General features: G+C 39.5%; 1 protein-coding gene across 1 annotated transcript in view; it reads right to left on the reverse strand.

Annotated features, from left to right (window-relative positions):
* Positions 1-5,070: 5,070 nt before the first annotated feature.
* Positions 5,071-22,969, reverse strand: part of Kpna3 (karyopherin subunit alpha 3) — an 82,435-nt gene continuing 64,536 nt past the window's right edge. The window contains exons 11-17 of the mRNA XM_027390380.2: positions 14,626-14,757; positions 13,407-13,535; positions 11,431-11,535; positions 11,264-11,335; positions 10,940-11,102; positions 8,013-8,107; positions 5,071-7,607 (exon numbers count right to left, since the gene is read on the reverse strand). Coding sequence (XP_027246181.2) covers positions 7,509-7,607; positions 8,013-8,107; positions 10,940-11,102; positions 11,264-11,335; positions 11,431-11,535; positions 13,407-13,535; positions 14,626-14,757 — 795 coding nt within the window. The 3' untranslated portion in view covers positions 5,071-7,508. The remainder of the gene's footprint in view (positions 7,608-8,012; positions 8,108-10,939; positions 11,103-11,263; positions 11,336-11,430; positions 11,536-13,406; positions 13,536-14,625; positions 14,758-22,969) is intronic.

Genomic DNA, 22,969 nt, shown 5'->3' on the forward strand with positions numbered 1-22,969 from the left:
TCTAATATTTAACCCTCAGAAGTCAAAAGCTGTATGCCTTCCCTGGGGACCTGCCTCAGCAACACAGCACTTGCCTAGCACCCACTAGATTCCCGGGTTTCCGGGTTGGAGGCAGATTCTGGGAAAGAGGGGAGGGCAGTTGTTCAATGGAATTAATTCCGACTTTGCAACAGACATTTCTGCAGGTTGGCTTCATGGCAGTGTGAACAAGGTGAGCACTGCTGAACTGGATGCCTTAAAATGGTTGGCTAGGAGGTGAGTTTTGTTATGTACACCTTGTCAAAAAGATTGCTGGCACAAGATAAAAAAACAAAAAACAAAAACAAACAAACAAACAAAAAAAACTCGCCCCAGTCACTCTCTGTGGCAGATAACATCTGCAGAAACGGTCTTTTTGCTTCTTATTACTACTTCCTTGCACTAGAACATAAACTCCACAAGGGCGGCAGCTGTGACCAGCCTGTCTGGTGTGGGATACTTGACACCTATTGCAGATCTGGCATATTCCAGCTGTCCAAGAACTGCTGACTGCGGGAGCAGAGCCAATCCTGCCAGTCAACAGAAAACTGATTGCTACTTTGGTCGGTGTATTTCTCAACCAGGCTCTAAGATCATGAGAGATGAACCTCTGAGCATGCCTATGATGGGTTCTCTAGATTAAGTTAGTGACAGTGGGAAGGTGCTATTCCACAGGGTGGGATCAGGACAGAAGAAAGAGAAGTAAGGCACTGGCATGCTTCACTGTGCCCCCTGCCTGTGGATGCAAGCTTCACTAGCTGCCAATAGCCCCTGCCGCCACGAATTCCCTGCCACAATGGACTGTGCCCACGAACTGGGGGCCAAAGCAAACCCCTTCTCTCTTAGATTGCTACTGTCAGTCTTTCTATCACATCAGCAAGAAAAGCAATACACTTAACTAACCTGTCTTCTGCTAGATGAAAGGGCTTAGATTAAGGGCCTGGAGAGATGGCTCCTGCCCTTCCGGAGAGTGTGAGTACAGTTCCCACCTCATCAACTACCTGTAACTCCTGCTTCAGGGGGTCCAACGACCTGTATTGGCCACTGCCACACAGCACTCACATACATATATACCCAGTTTAAGAAATATAAAAGTTTTCAGTGGTGGTGGGGTATGCCTTTAATCCCAGCAGCTGTTTCTCTGTGAGTTTGAAGCCAGCCTGCTCTACAAGAGTTAGTTCCAGGACAGCCTCCAAAGCCACAGACAAACCCTGTCTCGGAAAAAAAAAAAAAAAAAAAAAAAAAATTGTAAAGCTTAGATTAAAAGTCATCCTAGTCTGCCCCTGCTCTTCAGTCTCAGAGGTTTCTGCCTTCACCTCCACACTGCAACAGCTCCTTCTGACCGGTGACTTCCTCATCAGTCCTTCCAGTGTTTCAAATCAACTTAATTTACTTGGCACATCTAGGTCTGATTCTTTCCTGTGTCTCAAGTTAATTCCATTCCCTCAGATCTAGAAACATCCAGAAACCAAGGACCACCCTAATACTTCCTCTTCACAGACTGCACATCCCAGGCATCACCACCCCAGTGTGTACCGCTGCCAAGCAAGCACCTTCTGACACGTGCACTTCATCTTTACCTGTTTCGCCCTCACTAATGTGACTAATCATCTAATCATCAAACTGTTACCAGCTACTGCCCTTATTAAACATTCATCTTTTTGCATAAGTAAGTGGGTTAGGTATCTGTGTCTGCCACTCACGGAAGCCAGAAGAGGGCACTGGGTCCACTGGACATGGAGTTATGGACAGCTGTAAAGTGTCATGTGAGTGCTGGCAACCAAACCCAGGACTCCTGCAAGAGCAAGTGCTCTTTGCTCAGACATCTCTGCAGCCCCAAAACCATCTCCTCTTAGCCCTCTTGTGCCAATTTCCCATTGCTCACAGTGATGAAATCCTATGGATGGCCACCAGGCTGTGCTGTCTGCCCCTAGCTATCATGGCCCATTTGGCCCTATTAATTCTCCTCTCCCTTGGTCTTTAATCACAATCCTTCACTCCCTTTTGTGGTCACCACAATGCCTCTGTGCACTTTTCCCACCTTCAGATTTTCCAGCCAACCTGCCCAATTAACCCCTGCTTTTGAGCAGTCAGCTTCCTAGTTTGGAGAAAACACAGCTGAGCAGAGCTTCTTCCCAGGTCAAGAGGACAGCAGTGAATCAAAAGCACAGCTGACCTGTGGAAACACTCAGTAGCCTTGACCTCTCTGACCAGGCCGACTCCTGATGTTTATTTTATGCTCTCGAATAGTACCTAGCGTGGATGCTCAATAATGATTTTATGTTTCTTAAGGCTTAGTCAAAATAATTAAAAAAACAAAAAAACGAAGACACTGACATGGCATAGATAAAGACATTTTATAAGGAAAATTGGACTGAAATAGTATGAAATTTATTAAATTTCAGACAGGCAAGGCAAAGGAAGTTTAGGTTGTAAATTTAAGTCTAAGTTAGAGGTGAACAGTAACTGAAAATTCCTCCCCACACTAGAACTGTCAAGAGGATGGAATGAAACTGGGTCCATAGACTGTTTAAGTTGACAGGAAGCAGGTTCAATAAGGCCTTTACGGTGTGTGTGTGGGGTGTGTGTCACACATGGGTGCTCTGGTGTTTGTGGGGGGTCTTGTAAGAATAACAGTGCCTTCTGTACTATGAAAAAAGCCAAACTGTAATTCCAAGCACACTTGTAATGATGGCCACTTAAGAGAGGTGAGTTTGTTCAGGGATAGGAAGGAACTCCATAGCAACAGCAGCCAACAACGAAGACTAAGTTCTTTGGAGTGACTCATTACTTCTCTACCCTACCCCATAAAATGGCTGCCTCAAAAATCTGATTTTATCTCTAAACTACCACATAAATGTAAATGTATGTTCTATAACACACACCTAGGTTTACAGTTACATACAACTGGTAAAAGCTGCTATTCCCTGAAGACATTCCCTTAATATTTCAGCTTTACATACAAGGTCTTGTCTTTGGACACCATCATTGAAAGGGAGCCTTTCAAGAGGTAGATGATAATTTTTATGGTAAGCAGGGGCACTGCAGAAGAAACTCCTTTCCAGAGATTTATCATCCCCTCCTCAACCCAAGCTCCATCCCCCCCCCCCCCAGCCTCTCGTTTTTGATTTTTTTGAGACAGGGTTTCTCTGTGTATCCTTGGTTGTCCTGGAACTCACTCTTAAGACCAGGCTGGCCTCGACTCAGAAATCTGCCTCTGCCTCCCGAGTGCTGGGACTAAAGGCATGCATCACCCCTGCCTGGCAATGTGGTTTCTTTCTTTTACCTTTTTTTTGGCAATGTGGTTTCTTAGGAATGGTAGTTTTTACTTATTTAATGGTTTTGGGATTTGTAATAGGACCTAGAGCATGCCACTCAAGCTCTCTATGTCTCTCCTGTATTACATAATAAACTTTAAGCTTCCCGAGGGAACTTCTTTCTTGTGTGCCTTCGGAAGTGATGAACATAAAACAAAAGTTTTCAAACTATGCTGACTTTTGGGGCCAACACTAACTCACTGAAGTTGCTGACAATAAACTACCACTGTTCACACAACATACACATTTGTGCAACTGTTTCAGCTGGGCCTTTTCTACAGGAGTTGACTTGGACTAATGGTGTACTAGACCGGAAGTTTGGGCCCTTGGGGGACATTTAGCAATGTCTATATTCAGTTATGTTTAGTTGTCAGGACCGGAAGAGGATGAGGTACTACGACAACCTACTGAGTAGAAGTCACAGATGAGGCTAGTCATCTCACAGTGCACAGGAAGACACCTTCAGAACAGTTACCCAACACCCTGAAATGTCCTGAAATGAGTTTTTGAGGCAAGCAATAATGGGGACAGATTGTATCCCCTATCCCTACACCCATTTTTCCCAAGCCCTCCCATCATCCCTCCCCGCTTTTTGGTTTTTCAAGACAGGGTTTCTCTGTGTAAAATCCTGGCTGTCTGGGAACTTGCTTTGTAGAGCAAAGCTGGCCTCTAACTCCCAGCCTGTGCCTCCAAAGTGCTGGTATTAAAGGTGTGAGCCACCACCGAACAGCCAGAAAACCCTTCTTGATGACTGGTCTCTATGTACATTCTGAGAGTCTTCCTGTCCCAGTCTTCTGCTCTTGCATGAAAATTTTTCTTTTAAGCTTCAAGGTGGGTCCATGAGCACTTTAGGGGTCAGCTGAGTTAAGAATCACCTTAACAAAGAGAAATTACACCCCCAAGAGTTAATTAAATGTTTCCAGAGGATTAAAACTCAGGTCAAAAAAATGTTGAAAATTTAACTATCACAGAAAGGCTATCTGAAAGCCAGGTGCTGTTGGTTTACCTGGAATGAAAGCCCTTAATGGATGCAGCTCCTAAGGAAATGATGGAGAAATAGTAGTATCTTCTTGATTTACTTGTACACTGGCTTCTTTTAAAGCAGTTTGGAGTGGCAGTATACAGAAGAATATTTCCTACTCAAAAGTCTGGCTGCTCCTTTGTTCTTCTAATTAATCCACAATTTCATTCAGAGCTACACGTCTACCTCTACAGGGAACGCTTCCAGGGTTGCTTCAATGACTACTTTCTGTTACAATTTCATGCCTTCAAAGGTTAGGCAGAATTAATCTGAATGGTTGGTTTGTTTCATCAAAACTATAACTACATCATCTTTTCAAACAAGTGTCCACCCCCCCCCCCAACTTACAGTGTTTCAATACACAAAAACTGACAGAGAATGGAGGGATGAACCTATAAACCAAGGATTGCTGTCACCACCAGAAGCCAGGAAGGAACCTGGCTGAGAGTGGAAGAGAGATCAGTACAGACAGCACCTGGACTTGACTTCTCTGGTTCAGTGTTTTGACAGCTTAGGGAATTATACACATGTTGATACTTCTAGAGTAGCTATTGGTTGGTCACGGTTATGGCATAAAGGTGGTATCAAAATACAGTGACAGTCGCTCATACTTTACCATTATTGTGGCTGGCATTTGAAGATAATTTCAAATTTAAATTTAACCACACAGAAAACAAAGCTAAACACTTATTTTCAGAAATAAATCTTTCAATGTTTTATCATATTTGATAGCAGCTTTTTTATTGGTTACAAAACCTAAGCCCATATACAAAATTAGGAACACGTTTAGATGCCTCTTTTGAAAGAACATTTTAGTCATTTTTAAACTGAGTTTAAAAAAAAATAAAAACAATGCAATTTTAAAACACTGTTTTGAAAACTTAAAAGTGCAGCAATACACTCAGTTTCCTTTATCTACGAAATGGTGTGATTCCAATTCAAAACTGTAAGGTCACAGCAAACTGAATCAAGCAGATGCACACAAGTCTGCACTACTTGATGCTAATGTTATTTAAAGGTTAGTTTGCACTTAGGACGAGAGAGGAAATGGGAATCATCACAGTAGAGGCCCAATTTAATCTCAATGTGTGCAAATCTGAAAAGGTAACTGTCAGTTGAGTGGGAAGGGTCCAGAAGAAACTACACTGGAAGGGGACAATCACACTGTCCAGAAGATTTGGACTTTAAGGGTTTCACCAAAATTTGTGACCTTAATTCATTCCAACTTTGTTATTCCTACTTTTAGTGAACACTACACAGTTTCAAAATTTAGACAAGTGTTTGAACAGGATGCAGTTACCATATGAAGCTTTAACTCAAAATTTGGGTAAAGAAAAAAGGCACAATGAACTTCAACTCAATTTTATGTGCACAAGAGTTGAAAAATCTGAGCCACCTTAAAGAGAAATTGATTCTAAAATTTATAAAACCTATAAATAATCAGAGGCCAAACCACTATATTAAAACAGATTCTCTAGCAAGTAAAAATCTTGCAGTTTAAACATACGCTTGTATCCATTTTAGATACAAGACAAAACTCACTCTTTAAAGTGGCTCCACCTTGGCAGATACATATATTTGTAATGAAGCACACCTGCTATGTGTTGTTTATCAGTGAAAACACCCCAGCTGATTCACAAAGCTCTGATGGCATCTGTCTCCTCTTCATCACAGTAAACACACCCCCCATCTGAAAACTAACTTAGTTTAGATTTCTATCCCTTCACATCAATGCATTGGGAAATTATACCCAGTGAACAAGAGCAACAAAACCATTTCTGTGACAGCACAAATTATTTAGTTTAAAAAAATTTCAAATCCATATTCATTCATTAATAACTGGGCCAGACAATTTGCCAAAAGCAATGACTTTACACAGTAATATGAGATTTTGCAGAGCTAAAGATCACTGCAAATCAGGCTAGTTCAATAACTGCAGATCATTCCTCTATACAGATCCTTGGTTTCTCTTTACCATGTGCAGGTGCTTTGAGTGGGATCGGAATGAGCTCCCCAATACTCAAGAATGAAGTCTTGTAACACTTCTGAATAGTTGCTGGTTTGTTGCCACCACATTATCAAAAGTACTGGTTACTAAGTAAAAAATGTTGTAAGACTAAATTACAGTAAACATGAAAGCTCCACAGTTTAAACCCAATATAAATCAACCATATCCGATTATCAAAGTAAAACAAAACAAAACAAAATTAACTCCCGGAAGCTGAAAGCAAGACTATCTTAAAACATCAGCAATGAGTATTTTAGACCTTTTCCATCCTTGCTTTGACTTATTCATTTATTTACCTATGGTTTGTAGTCAGGGACTCTTGCTTTCAACTTAACAGAAGTTCAAGTCTGTAACAGGTTGCAGCTCAGGTAGAGACCATGCACAGCATTTGATTATTCAAAACAGCAGGAACACACAGGCTGAAGTGAGTGGTCAAATAGGGTTTGCTGTTCTCAACAATTAGGTATAATGGCGGAAGCATTAATTACCATTTATATCTAAAGCTCTTGCTCCAACCCTGGCTTCTGAGGCAGATAATAAACACATCAATTCATGGTAGTGAAGTACAGTTTTAAAAAACTTATCTTTTTAATCAATAACCAAGTTTCTTGTTTTTAAGTTATTACTTTTTTTTGTCAGTTCCACCAATGAAAATCATTTGGTTTGTACTTTAATTCTTCCACATAAGAATATGAAAATATGTTTGTGGAGGACAATAATGGAGGCTCAGATCACACTGCACCTCTGTAGTCTTCCAATATGAATGAGCATCATACCAAAGTGTCTTGATCCACAGCGCACCTTTTTCCAAAGCAGTATCAGTGGACAGCCGATTGCCACCACTATGGAACATTCTAACTGGAGACTGCAGTTGTAGCATGTGGCACCAGGGAACATGGAAAAATAGGGTAGTTGAGACTGTTAAGGAGAATTCTAAAACAGTTTAGGAAATCATGCATATGCATTTACAGTCCATGTGAGAGTGACTTTTGGCAACTGCAAAGTGACTGAGACATGGCTTGCTTTAGAAGCATCAAAACGAAGAGGCAAGAGAGCTGGGAGCCTTCTGTTGCTTGCTGTCTTATCGCTTGGTGGCCATCTGGTGGTGTTTGTATTGAATAAAAGGTGCTGCACTTAATAGACCTTAGAAATTAAATTCTTTTGTTTGAAGGTTGGCTGTTGGGTCAAAGTTGTAAGTACCTCCTTGTGTTGCTTCAGGAATGAGGCTAGGATCTTCATCAATCTATAAAAATAAAGGGGAAACTCCAAATGAATATTTTAACTGCCTAAAAACACCCAGATAAATGAGTGATAATTTTATTGAGAAATTAAACAAATACAATTCAATATGCATTTTTAAAAAGTGCCTGGCTTAAGTTCCTATATCTGCAGATATACTTCATCTATCTGAATGTCATTTCCAGAATTATTTCTTTCCAGAAAATAGATTAAAACTGTAACAAGAAATGCTTTTATAATTTTACCTTATAGTGAAATTTTGGATAAAGTATGTAAGAAAAGTGATTAATGGAGTATCTAACAGAAAACATTACAAATTTCACGCACACTAACAATAAGAGAAAAATTCTAAGTAAATGGCCATTATATCAATCTACACGCAGACATCTGTACTTTAGTATTTACTTACATCATCACCAGAGAAATATTGATCTATGATTTCAAATGCTAATTTATATATGTCTTCATTTTCATGTTGCTGCAAAACTTCAATTTTCTCCAAACCTGACAAAGAATATAAAAATAATTAAGGTAATCACGAATCTGCACAATCTAATTATAGAAAAACCCTATGAACCTCAGAATATGCCTTGTCTCCACTTAAAGATGACAGTCTATAGGCTAGAGAGATGGCTCAGCAGTTAAGAGGACTTGGGTTCAATTCCCATCAACCACATGGTGGTTCACAACCATCTATAGTGGAATCTGATGCCCTCTTCTGGAATAAATGTGTGCATGCTGATACAAATAAATAAATAAATCTTAAAAAAAAAAAAAGATGACAGTCTAAAGTAACACATAAAAACCAAACCACCATCCCATTATTTCCTTTTTCCTTAAAAACATTTGAGATTCCCTGATCTCTGGAGAAACAGAAAAAAACCACCAAAACCATCCAGTAGAGATGTAATAGAGTTTGTTTCTGGTCAAAGAGCAACAAGTTAATGCCAGTACAAGGTCTGAAAACCTCCCAAAAAGTTTCAATATAATCACACTATCTCATATAGTATCTTTTCCTCTTCCCCTGTTTTCTGAATGTAAGTTTTGAGAACTTAATTGATAGAAGCTTTACATCAAAAACACTGCATTTAAAAAAGTAAACAGGAGTAGTGACGGCGTACACCTTTAATCCCAGGACCAGGGAGACAGAGATAGCCAAGATCTTTGTGAGTTTGAGGCCAGCCTGGCTACAGAGTGAGTTCGAGAACAGCCAGAACTATATGAGAAATTCTGTCTCAAAACAAAACAAACGAATAAACAAAAGTGAAGGTTATGACCTACAGGTATAGGGAGCAGGAAAAGGAAGTTCCCGTAACACTCATGACTGATCTCCTTTTCAGGTTATGTAAGACAAGACTGTAGTCCAGTCTGGACTTGAACCTCAGATCCTCTGATTCTATCAAGTGCGACATATAGTCTTGCACACCTGTGCTCACCTGAGAATATCTTTTATATTTCCAATGTACCATGAACTTCATGTACCATATGTACAAGTTTATAAATTTAAAACCTTACTATTTATCCTGGAGGTATCTTTTTCAACATATTGAAATAGCAGACTTTTAAAACATAATATACAAATCAAAAAAAAATGGAGAAATGGGAATCAACACTAACAAATAAAAAATGCTTTATGAGATTATAGTATATATTGTGATTATTACTCCAATAGGGAAAAATACAGCTTAACATTAAAGAGAAAGAATTCTCTAAGTTATTCAAATTTTCTGTAAATTTGATTATAAAGCTAATTTTTATCTTAAAAATGGGACATCTTGCTAGGCATCCCAGCACTCGGGAGGCAGAGGCAGGCAGATCTCTGTGAGTTCGAGGCCAGCCTGGTCTTCAGAGCGAGTGCCAGGATAGGCTCCAAAGCTACACAGAGAAACCCTGTCTCGAAAAAAAACAAAACAAAACAAAACAAAACAAAAAAGCTCAGCGATTAAGATACATAATATGGCAAAAAACAAAAACAAAAATAGGACATCTTAACACAAGAATGAGCACAAATAGTACGATAAGCTCCATGTGAGTTTTGCTTATATAAATGCTATTTATATGATCTTGGGCAAAATTTCCATTAACCTTTTTGTTTTTACTGATCTGTGGTGCTACTGCATTTATGTTCTCTAAAGCATAACCTGGATAAACTATCCATATAGTCAACAAAAATGCAATCAAACAAATCACTAAACTTTTTAGTACATATGGTACCTTTTAAGAACAGAGTTTTTAAGTACAAGTTTCATCATGTCCTTACTAGAAATGACAATACTTAATGACTTCAGTCCTATTATCTCAACACACTTTTGTATTGAACCCAAAAGCCTCTCCAACTTACAGAATTTAAACAAGACACACAATTGAGCAACCACTTCTCAAAGAAGGGTCCACCCAGACACATGGTAATATGTACAACATAAAAAAATGTGTTGGCTTTGTCTAGAGTTGAGAAATGGATTAAACAAAGCTTTTATCTACTCTAGTAGTCCACTGGACTTTTTAACATGCTCCTGTACACTGTGCAGTACTTTGGTCCTCACTATTGATTTGTTGGGAAGGCTTTGAAAACCATTAAGAAATGGGGCCTACTGAAGAAGGTTCAATGCTGGGGGTCTGGTACTTAGAAAAATTAGCAAAACTTTTGCAGAACCATCTTTAGTTTCATTTTACAATAGTAAGCTATTACAAAACACTGAATCTGTCCCTGGGTCTCTCCTTTATTCTCTCCCATGTGTTCTGTCCTGTTGCCCCAGTCAGGAAGACTTCACTAGAGGCATGCATACCCATAAATTATACACAAACTGGGACAACCATTCTGTCTTACACTTTCACTTTCTAAAATTCTGACCTATATAAACCTTTTTATAAGCACTCAGCCTCAGATATTTTTGATATGGCAATGGAAAACAAATCAGTGTAATACTGAGTACTTTCTAAAATTCATCAATCTCCAGGAAAATTGACTCCATACTGGTCATATTTCTTTTTTAAAAAAATATTTTATTTATTTATTATGTATACAACATTCTGCTTCCATGTATATCTGCACACCAAAAGAGGGCACCAGATCTCATAAGGGGTGGTTGTGAGCCACCATGTGGTTGCTGGGAACTGAACTCAGGACCTCTGGAAGAGCAGTTGGTGATGCTCTTAACCTCTGAGCTATCTCTCCAGCCCCATGACCAGTATTTCTAAAGTACGAACTACTGTATTTTTTGTGAAAATCCTTTAGTAATGCTAATAAGGTAAGACCAGCAAAATCCTCTGAACACTTAATAACAACTGTCTAATAAACTAAGCTTAAAGGAACTAGTACTGTAGAACTCCACTTACCTCCACATTCTTCTATGATTTCTGCTATTGTGCTTGCTTCGTCCCCAGCCATTATCAGGATGTTCTTTAAACCATCCAGAACCACCTGAACCACCTGAGAGTCTTTTACTGACAGCAAGTTACAGAATGGTGGAATAACATTCTGTTGTACAAGGTACTCAACCTAGACAATACAACATAAGACAGGGTTTTATGAGTGTAATTCTTTATTCCCTCTAAAAACGTCAGTACAGATACGAAAACATTCAGTAACTTCTAAAACTAAGAAAGAAGTACGCTTGTTGGAATTAGTAACGGTGACCAGTTAAATTTTTTCAAACTTACTTGATCTTTTCTGCCACTTATCGTTAAGTTGCTAATTGCCCAAGCAGCTTCCTTTTGTGTTCCAAAGTCCCCCTGAAGAGTAAAAACAAATTCACAAAATAAATTCTTTATCCAAAAGTCCGGGTTGTAATCAATTAAAATAAATAATGATCCATGATATGACTGACCTTAGCAAGTTGGTGAATGATCATGGGGATTAACCCAGCATCTATCACAGCTTGAACTTGCTGCTGATTGCCTGCTGTTATATTGGAAAGGAACCATACTGCTTCCTGAAATGAACAAAATATGGGCCACTTTTATTGGAAAAACTACCTTTAATGTTTTAGTTTTCTCTTTAATGTTTTAAATATTTGGTAACAAAATCTCCCAAGGAGTGTCTAACCTGAGTAGTGTCTAAAACGTGACTGGTTAAGACCTCCCATTTTACTTTACCTACTATCATTTTATATGAGTCTGGTGTTTGTACACAAGTAAACAGATGTGCACTTGCATGCCATGACACCCATGTGCAGGTCAGAAGACTTCTGACCTTTTAGATTTGGTTCTCTTCCTCCATCATGTGGTTCCAGAGCTCCTACTCATGCTGTCAGGTTTACTTGGCTATCATTTTTACCTGGGACTTAGCCAGTTCAGACCTCCCATTTAATTAAGTGCATCCACTTAACCCAGTATTTATTTAATAATCTGTAAGCCTACTACTATAAGCTAGGCACTATTCTAGCAGTGGAGATACAGCAGCAAATAAAACAGACCCAAATCTTTACCCTTGGGGTACTTTACATTAGCTCCTTGTGAAAGATGGGCCTGAAGAATAGGATTTCCAAATACTTGTCACACTACTTCTGGTAAGGAGCTTTAATTTATTTGAAAGCATGAGGTGGGGGACAAGGACCAGTAGGTAAGGTGTTAGGCTCTGGTGCTCAGCACTTATGCTGAGATGTATGGTGACAAGCATCTCTAAACACAGCTACAGAGAAAGCAAAACTCAATTTGAAGGTTCCTCAAAAAGCTACATACAATTACCATGACTCAGCAACTTCTAGCTATGTCAGAAAGGAAATTAAATCAAGGAGTGAAGTCTCAGTGATATGTCAGTGTTTTCTGCAACATTATTTCAACAGTCATGAGGTGAAAACTACCCCAGTGTCAATCAACAGGGACATGAGGAAAAAATGTGGTATATACACACAACAAAATAACTTATTTAGCCATAAAAGCAAATCAAGTCAGGGCTAGAGGAGGTGGCTCAGTTGGTAAAAATGCTTGCCCTGCAAAGACGATCACCTGACTAATCTCCATCATCCAGGTTAGTTAGGCTTAGTGGCATGTTCTGTACCTGAAGCACTGTTGAGGCAGAGACAAAAGGATCTGTAGTGCTCACGTTCAATGAGAGACCCTGCTTCAAAATACAAAGTAGGGAAGTTGGAGAGATGTCTCCATGGTGAAGAACATGGACTGCTCTTTTCCAGAACCAGAACTCAGCTCCTATTACCCATACTGGGTGGCTGACAACCACCTGTGCTTTCAGCTCAGGGAGTGCTGATGCCTCTGGCCTCTCCTGGCCTCTGAACTCATGCACATGCCCACCCACCCATACACAGAATCAAAAATAATAAAAGTAATCTTTGGTTCTAGACACACACAGAGCATTCTAAAACATTCTATTAAATGAACTTTAAAAACATGCTATGTGAAGTGAACCATAAAACTACTTAAATACTTAATTATGTATTATACAATTAATAATAAATTTTTAAATCAATTTCAAAACTTTTAAAAGAATAAATTTTTGTGATCTGTAAAAGTAGGTATGACAACCTAATGTCTATTCTAATTTTGTAGGGGAGTAAATGATCAGGCTTTTTTTTTTTCTTTTTTTTATATACCACTTATTTTAGTGAGAGATTTTTTTTTTGCATATTGGTTACTAATTTAATGATACTGCTCAACCTATAAACATATAAATATTTTTTATTCTGTGATGATAGTAGGAATAAAGGAAACTGAAACTGTACAATTATAAAAGATTCACTTAAAAATCATTCTCATCTTGAGTGTCATGACTCTGAATGAGAAAACATATTATAATAACAACAAAGAAACAGTCACAGACAAAAGGAGGAACAGTGTGCGCCTTTACCTTATTTATTTTCTCTTTTGGGTGTGACAAGAGGTTTGGGAAGTGGGACAGCACATCACAGTTAAGAACCACCTGGGTCTGCTCATCAGTGCCAGTCACTATGTTCCCAACTGCTCTGAGTGCTGCAGTCTAGAGTTGGGAGAAACATTTTAAGTATGTTAATGATGAAATTGTCATTTCTATATTTTTCATAACTCTGAGAGAATATGAGGCACAAATGATTAACATTCATTTCATCCCTACAACAAAGCCATAACGAAACTAAGCAATGACTTTTAAAACAGTAATCTCATGTGGAAAATTATGGAACCCCACAGAAAAATTATGTGAAAATTTGTTAGAAAAAAGGTTTTTAGGCACGGCAATGGTAGCACATGCCTTCAATCCTAGCATTTGGGAGGCAGAGGTAGGCCAATCTCTATGAGTTCAGAGACCAGCATGATCTACAGAGTTCCAGGAAAGCCAAGGACTACACAGAGGAATCTCTGTCTCAAAAATACATTAAAAAAATAACAAAAACAACTCCCCCAACCACCACACAAAAATAGAATTTAAAAAAGTTTTGAGAAGTGGAAACTAAAAATCATAAAGTCCTAACTTTAAAAAAGTTATTATTTATGACCAAACCAGCACCACAGATTTTAATATGGTCCTGAATCAGCACACATTTGTGTTTATCATTTAATAAAGTCCTATGTTTAATGTTATCCTAGGTCAGCAGTGTGACAGAGTAGCATGTGGAGCAGTCAGAGAGTAGGCAGTTGGAAGGTTACTAAGACTCTCCCAGCCAGAGACAGTTAAGGAGAGGCAGACTGAGAGCTTAAGTGAGAAGACAGAAGAGGATGAAGGAAGAACCTAAGCATCCAACAGCAAATGAGAACCCAGGATCCAACAGAAGAGATGAAGGGGAATGTAAGCAGCAGACAAGCACAACGCTGTCTCCTAACAGGATACTAGAAGAGAAGCAATATGAGAAGACCAGCAGTTTCATTTCTGTCTAGTTGAAATGACAATGGAAATCATCCAAGTCTATGTTTAACGGCATAAATAAATGAAATGCTAAAAAATTAAGCAAATGAAGAAATTTGGGTTCAGGAGATGAGCTAGAACAATCCTGAGGTACATATTGTTGGACTTAACTGAAGGTTGGTTGTAGAAAGGTTGATCATAAAAAGAAAAGGTTTATATGATTTAGAAAAAATAAAATAAAAATACTTACTTGAACTTTCACTTCCTGGTGGCTCAGAAGGGGCACAAGGAATGGTACAACCCCTGAATCAATAACCATCTGTATCTGCTCATTTCCTCCATCGGTCAAGTACGACAGAGCCCAAACAGTGTCTACAAGAATCTATAAAAAGTACAAATAGGAAAAAGGTATTTCAGGAGTTGTAACAGAAAAATAAGTTTTCTGTTTTAACTTAGTGACAAAGGCATCCTTTTACATATAAATTCGATTTTTCTCTCAGGGCTTACCTGTGATCACCCTTCATAAACATGAGACAGAAGTCTAGGATACTTGTTTTCCAGTGTTTGATTTTATATACAAGATAGATAAAAATAGAAATAATGGGTTGGTAAGACATCTTAGCAAGCAAAGAGTTTGCAAGCTAGCCTGGTGACCTGAGTTCAATCCCTGAAAGCCACATAAAGGTGGAAGTAGAAAACCAACTAGACAAAGTCATCTTCTGACCTCCACACAGGTGCAGTGTTCATACATATACATAATACACAAACATAAAATAAATAAGATTGTTCAATAAGCAGAAAATTCTCCCTGAGCCCAAAAATTAGGCACTAAAATAATTATGATCTATTTCATATACAATTATGAAGTCAAAGCACTGTGCTACTTCAAGTCTAGACCCCAAAATAATCATGTATCCACTTTACTGTTTTTTGTTTGTTTGTTTTTGAGACCAGGTTTCTCTGTGTAGCTTTGGAGCCTATCCTAGCACTCGCTCTGGAGACCAGGCTGGCCTCGAACTCACAGAGATCTGCCTGCCTCTGCCTCCCAAGTGCTGGGATTAAAGGTGTGCGCCATCAACACCTGGGCCACTTTACTGTTTTTTAAGTATGTTCAGCAATACAATTTTTCAGACTACTAAAGTGAAGAGGTTAAGGAATGATTCAGCCCTTGAACCTTGATGCAGGCCCTCAAAGGAAAAGCATGAAATACAATCACACTGGGCTGACTGTAAATGGTGCAATATGTGGGAAATGGAACCAGCAGGAAAAGCCACCTTCAGCTATATAGTGTGAGCAGCTTAGGCTGCACAAGAACCCCAAACCCAAATTAAGCCGCATTCCCATCCACCTGAAGTTTTCGACTTTAAACCAAACAGGGTGACAGCCAATGGGATCTGGTTAACTGATGCTGGACAGAGCTTGTATATGGTTCTCCTTGGTTTCTTCAAAGCTGCCTAAGTACTACTCTTAACCCATTTGGAATTCAGAGGCCTTTCTATAGATGATCCAAATTAAAGACATCTTGTTGCCTGATTTTTAAAAGCAGCCACCTGAATTCAAATATCCTTCAAGAAGGCATACAAGTCAGAGGAGAAGACAAAATCACGCATAATCTATACGATTAGTATTGCTAAGAATCATGAGAACACAATTTCTTTCAAATTACCTATAAGAAGAAACCACTTAAATATTAGTGTGGATCTGGACTTATTCTAAGCCTGTGTGAGATGAAGAGTAATGAATGGGAGGGAAGGGGAGCAATTATGTTTCAAACAGAAAAATTCTGTTTCTGTTTGAAACAGAAACTGCCACAGGGAACATAACAGAGGAGAAAATCAGAAGGAACTCAAGAACTACATCAAAAGAAACCATACAATCTAAGTGTGGTGGTTTGAACAGAATACAGTCTAGGTGTGGTGGTTTGAAGAGAATGGCCCCCATAGGCTTATATAGTTGAATGCTTAGTTATCAGGGAGTGGTACTGCTTTTGAAGGATTAGGAGGTATGGCTTCATTGAAGTGGGTATGGCCTTGATGGAAGAAACGTGTCACTGGGGGTGGGCTTTGAAGTTTTAAAAGCCCAAGGCAGGCCCAGTGTCTCTCTCTTCTCTCAGTCTCATATATGTGGATCAAGTTGCAAGCTCTCAGCTACTCCTTCAAAACCATACCTGCCTGTATGTCACCATGCTCTCCACCATGGTGACAATGGACTAAACCTCAAAACTCTAAGTAAGTCTCAATAAAATGCTTTCTTTTTATAAGAGTTGCTGTGCTCATGATATCTCTTCATAGCAATAGAACAGTGATTAACACAGAAATTGGTACCAGGAACTGGGGTATTGCTGTGACAGGCCTGACCAGTAGCTTGTTCACAGAATGTGAACTTTGGATTAGGAAAGCAGTTGAATGCTTTAAGCAGATGTTACTAGGCCAAACTAATAAGAGCAGGGAAGACAGTGGTACTAAGAGCAGTGTAGATTATGATGGCTTGGCTCAAGGTTTCAGAAGAGAAGAATATTAGTAAGTGGCCCTGAGACCATTCTTGTGATATTCTGGCAAAGAATGTGGCTGTTTTCTAGCCTTGCCCCTCCCCACATCTGCCTGATAGTAGACTGAAGAGTTTTCAATTAACAGAGGCTAGTACTGAATGTGTCGTGTGGTTATTAGTAGTCACTCTTAAGCAGACCTATGATGAACAAGCAAGCTGAACAAGGAGAAATACAACGTGTACAGTTTGAAAAGGGGCACCAGGAAATATAATGGGGCTAAGTCCAGTGCTTAAGGACATAAGAAGTTTAAAGTATGATGCTAAATGGAATAAAGGAACTGGTGACCTAGAGGCAGGACCCACCCAGCTAAGCTTCCAACTTGTGACAAGAAATTAAAGAAAACCTTAAGAAGTGAAGGAAACCACTGAAAATAGAAAGCTGATGCAAATGTAATTGGACAGGGGGCCAAGCTCCAGCCCCACCAAGCAGCAGAACTTGGCAGCTTTGGCCATGTGGTTCTGGCTTTAGTATCAAGAATACAAAAGATGGGTTGTGGAATCTTCCTCCTTGGCTAAGGAAAGCTGCTGAACCCTAGAGTATTCCTGCATGGAAGCCATTGAGTGAAGCTGTGAAGGTGAAGCCTGGATTACCTTGGAGACCCTGTGGTGATATACTATTTATGATTTAATAAAGCTTGCCTGAGGGTTCAGAATGCAAAGCCAGACACAGCCATAGAGCCAGGCAAGGGTGATACACACCTTTAATCCCAGCAGCTATACTAGCTAGCCACAGAGGCCAGGCAATGGTGGTACATACCTTTAATCCCAGGGCTAAGGAGATAAAGGCAGATGGATCCCCATGAGTCCAAGACCACCCTGGGCTACACAAGAGTGAATCAGTCCAAAAGAGTAACAGAGCTCATGCCTTTAATCCCAGCACTAGGAAGGTGAAGATAAACTGTGCAGAGAAAGGAATGTAAGGCAGGAGGAGACAGGAACTCAAGAGCATTTGCCTCTGAGGACTCGTGGAGACAGGATTACTATTTCAGCTTGATAGAGGTTAGAGCTACTGGCTTGGCTGCTTTCCGTTCCTGATCTTCAGCTTGAGTCCCAGTATCTGTCTCTGGGTTTTTACTATTCGTGTTACAAGACCCCAAGATGTTGGTGATGTCAGAACCATGGGATACATGCTGAAGAGAGAAGACTGGGTGTGGAACCAGCCCAAGATAGAAGAGTGTTGTGGTCAACAAAGCTGGAAAGGATTTGGAGTTCTGAAGAGCCCTTTGACGTCAAGACACAGAAATGCAGAATCTGGAGTTTGCTCTGCTGGTTTTCATTCTTGTTTTGGGTACAGTATTTCCTCACTATGCTCCTTTTCCTCCCTTTTGGAATGGTAATGTATATTCTGTGCCACTATGTGTTGGAAGTACAGGATCTGCCTTTTTTGTTTTGTTTTTTGAGACAGGATTTTTCTGTGTTGCCATAGCTGTCCTGGAACTATCGCTGTACACCTGGCTGGCTTAGACCTCAGAGATCCACCTGCCTCTGTATTATCTCCAGTGCTGGGATTAAGGGCATGTACCACCACTGCATAGCTGAACTTTGGACTTTTAAACAGTGTTGAGACTCTTATAAACTGTGGGACTTTTGAAGCTGGATTGAATGCATTTTTATATTATGATACAGCTACAAGCCTATACTTTCAAAGGAATAAGAGGTTATGCCCGTGTTAGTGTGGGTGTGGCCTTGTTGGAGGAACCATGTCACTGGTGATGGGCTTTGGGGCTTCAAAAGCCTAAGCCAGGACCAGTGTCTCTCTCATACTGCTACCCGAGGATATGGATGTAGAACTCTGAGCTACTTCTCTAGCACCATGTCTGCCTGCATGCCACCATGCCGACAATGGACTAAATCTCTGAAACTGTAAGCAAGCCTCAATTAAATGTTTTCCTTTATAAGAGTTGCTGTGGTTGTGTGCCCCTTCACAGCAATAGAACACTAAGACATTAAGTAACAATAGTAACAAAAAGACTGAAAGGAGCAAAGCCAAAGAACATGCAACATAACAACAAAGCTGACATCTGTGTCATCAAAAGTCCCAGTAAAAAGTAGAGTTGAAAACAGCTGTGCCCCATGATGATAGGTCTTCCAAACAAAAGTACCTGGAAAAAGAGTTTAGCAAAGAATACCTTCAGTGGCATTCAACATGTTGAGTTTCCCAAAGTGCAGTTCTGTGAGAAGTGTGTTAAGAGTGTATGCATGTGTGTCTGTGTGTTATTATTTGTGTGCAAAACTTTTTTGATCTTGAGGGGTCTGGGTGTGAATTTGATGTACAACTATTATGGTTAAAAACATTTTCTCAGCCTTCAGAAGGTCAATAATATTTGGTGACCATGTAAGTTGTAACAGTGGATTGTTTTGTATGTGGGTATTATTGTTAAATGCAGAGACTGTTTCCAGGCCCAGAAATTTGATCATAAGTTAAGATGGACAATAGACATGATTACCATGATGCAGGGAAGGTCTGTAGTATGAAATTTGCACATACATGGTGAGAAATTAGAACAAACTGGAGACAGGTCATCAACACATGGACTCTGCCTAGCTGTGCTGGAAAAATACTTTGACTCCAAGCCTTAAAATACCCTGTGGAATCTGAGCTCACCTCATTCACAGTCAAGGAACTCCCTGGACACTGGACTTCTCCAGGGAAAAGTTCTCCCCTGGAGCGGAACACAAGGGTGTACTCGGAGTGTAACAAAAGGGAGTGCAGGGCTGGGCCAGGTCTTGCAGCATGGCTACTTGGGAGGAGCCATTTCATCTTCTCATCAGTTTCTATGAAGAATTTGGATCCTTTGTACAGATTTCCCCAAACTCACCTATAGTGTCCGTGTTCAACTGTTAGAGCTTGGTTACAGTACCTCCCTGCCTGAAGTAGCTTATTAGCTGTTCTCTGCCTTTGTCCCAAGACTGTGAGAAGACATCAGCCTTTGTCTTAAGGAGGTGGGAGTTATGTATACATTTACTTTTACTGTTACTTGTTCAGACCACATTTTATAAAATGCCGTGTTTCTTTTACTATTGCTTTAGAAAGGAAAGTTTTATAAAAATCATCTTAGTTTGAATATAGAATAGTTTATTAGTTACAACTTTATTTGGTAAAACTCCGGAATTTTAATTTAAATGTTTTCCAAAACCTTCCAAAGTAAAGTGATATTCAGAGACAGTTATTGCGACCAATGGCTTACAGATATTTCTGGGTACTCATATATGAAGATTCTTTGTTAATGAATGTCTGACTTAAATCTAACCAAAAATTACAATAGTATTCGTTGTACATTTTCATTATTTAGGGTTAACAAGCTTAGCTGCAGACAAATACTTAAGCTATTAAAAAAAGAGTTGAAGAAAAATGTGCACAATGGTGAAAAATACCCCAAATGTGCAAATGACTTAAGTCTACAGATGCAAAAACAGAACGATTAAGCAAAAAGAATAAGCTCACTAATTCCAGCACAGTTAAATGGAGGAAAGGAAAGGTATTTAAAAAGAAGTAAGTATACAGATGGTTACTGGAACAAAACATGAAGTAAACTCTTTGTTGTTAGGGGATAAACAAAGGACTTTGCATATATTAGGCAAGCACTTTACCACTGTGCAACAACATCCTGAGTGCAGCCCTCAATTAGCTTTTTAAATGAAAACTAACTCTACAAACTCTGCAAGATACATCTAAATAAAGTAATATGAGAAGACTAAAAATAAAACTAAGGGCATACCTACACTAAATAAACAAGAAAATAGAGGTTGCAATTCTGTTAAGAGAACAGTAGACTTCAGCTAAAAACCAATGCAAAGGTACTTTATTGAAGACGGACATCCCCCATTACCTTATGACATTAAATCAATGAAGATACAACAGTTACAAACATCTATTCACCAAATAATACTGCAAATGCCTTTATAAAATAGATAATATACAAGAAAAATATATGAAAAATAATACTAAGAGCGGTTTGTTATGTTACTGTTGGTTTGTTTGTTTTATTTTATTTATTTATTTATTTATTGGTTTTCTGAGACAGGGTTTTCTGTGGAACCACTGTGGCTGTCTTGCTCTCTCTGTAGACCAGGCTGGTCTTGAACTCAGAGATATGCCTGCCTCTGCCTCCCGAGTGCTGAGATTAAAGGTATGCACCACCACTACCCTGTCTCTGTAACTGTTTTTCAAATAGGGTCTCTGAGGCTGGCCTTAAATTCCTGATCCTCCTCCCTTCACCTCCCAGTGTTGGTTACTATAGGCATTCACCACCAACACCCAGAAATTAGGAAATTTTAACATACTACTTTCAGTAACCAGGAAATCAAACCAACAAAAAGAAACAGAAGCATCAGCAGCTATAGGTTTATAAGGCATACTGAAATTTATATCCTGGTGATTTTTAACCTGTGTCCTTATGACAAGCATGAGTGTAAGCACCTTTGTGAGTTATGAGTCATTCTATTAAATCAAAAAATGTGAGGTGGTTTTTTGGACCCCTAAGTCAACTGTCACTAAATACCAAGTGTCAGCACATAAATGATGTGCTAAAATTGATGACTTTCCTGTATATTACTAGTATTAAGAGATTAGGTTGGTGTCAGATGTTATGTGACACTGCGTTGTCCATGAACACATTCAAAACAGGCAAGAAGCCAGATACTCTAGAATTACAACTGCAAATTAACTTTCAGCAACACAACAGGTAAGACACGGACATACAAACTGGCCCTGCAGATTCTCTCATGCTCCTCAACAGCAGGTGCGGTTTGATTTCTAATGCCTCACAACAGGCAACTAATGGTATAGACACACCTAACTGTCCATAACCCTCTCTCATTCGCATTAGGTATCATCTCACACAGTGTTAGTCCTGTTGCCTTGTGCCTCTTTTTTGCTAATACTGGTGTATTGTCATATCCATCCTAAAATCTAAGTTAGAAGTTGTTATTCCTCATTTCTTCTTCTCACTATACATATCAAATCCAGAAAACTTTCAATCTAAGCATATCTAAAGCATATCTTCCACGCTTTTCTTATTTCCTAATCCTTAGCTCTAGCATTGGCTAATTTTCTCCTATGTCTACCAAAAATGCACTACCAGTCTGTCTTTCCAACTCTACAATCCCCCTAAAACCTATACTTTCCTTATGAAAGTATGAGTTATAAATCCAGAATATAATTTCAACCACTTACTTCTAACTCTGTTATCACCAATATAAAATGGTTCTGTGAGTCTTAATATTTTATCCAAGGCCCTGTATGATCTACAATCTGTTTGATCTCTGCCTTATCCAATTAAAATTTTGTGTCTATTGCTCTGATTAAAGGGAAAAAAGAATGAGTGGGTTCATCAAAGGAGCCAACATAAGAATACCTTTCAGAATGAGTTTTACTAATTAGGAAAGAGAACAAGAAAGCCTCACAACCACAAATGGGACGGGGGGGGGGGGGTAGGGGGGTGTGTTTGCATGACTAGGCCTTGAAGTGGGAACACATTAAGAGAGACAGAGCATAGGCCATCATGATGGGACCTTAAACAAAGACAGCCTCCCCTTCAATTCCCAAAGGAGTCTCAGTAGGAGAGTCAGAGGACATAAAAAGTACGACAGGGGATCTGAAGCAAAGAGCCTCAAAAATCCTCAAAGTGAGTTTCTGATTCTTATAGGTTGCCAGCGGGGCAGGCAGACTTCCTATCCTATGACCTTGTGCACACAAGGCAGGAACTAGGCAGGACCATAAGCTTCTCTTGCAGCTGCTGGTGAAAGGGTATGAAGGCCACAAGAGAGTGCTTTCTTACCAACTTTCCACTTGGGTGGCTGGTAGGGGGCTTGCTTACCCCCCCTATCCTCGAGACACAGCAGGTGCCTGTCAGTCCTTTGTTCTAGGGGTGGACAGCAGAGGGATATGACCTAATTTCTGGGAGAGAGAGGGAGGCAGACACAGGTTCTAGGATCTAACATCTGTTACACTTACACTGCTTTGTTGGTCCTTCCTCCCTTGCTTCTAAACCTCAAATACAAGGAATTCCTCAGGGCTGAATTTTAGCACTTTCTAAAATACAGCC

Source organism: Cricetulus griseus (assembly GCF_003668045.3).
Source record: "Cricetulus griseus strain 17A/GY chromosome 1 unlocalized genomic scaffold, alternate assembly CriGri-PICRH-1.0 chr1_1, whole genome shotgun sequence".
Lineage (NCBI taxonomy): Eukaryota > Metazoa > Chordata > Mammalia > Rodentia > Cricetidae > Cricetulus > Cricetulus griseus.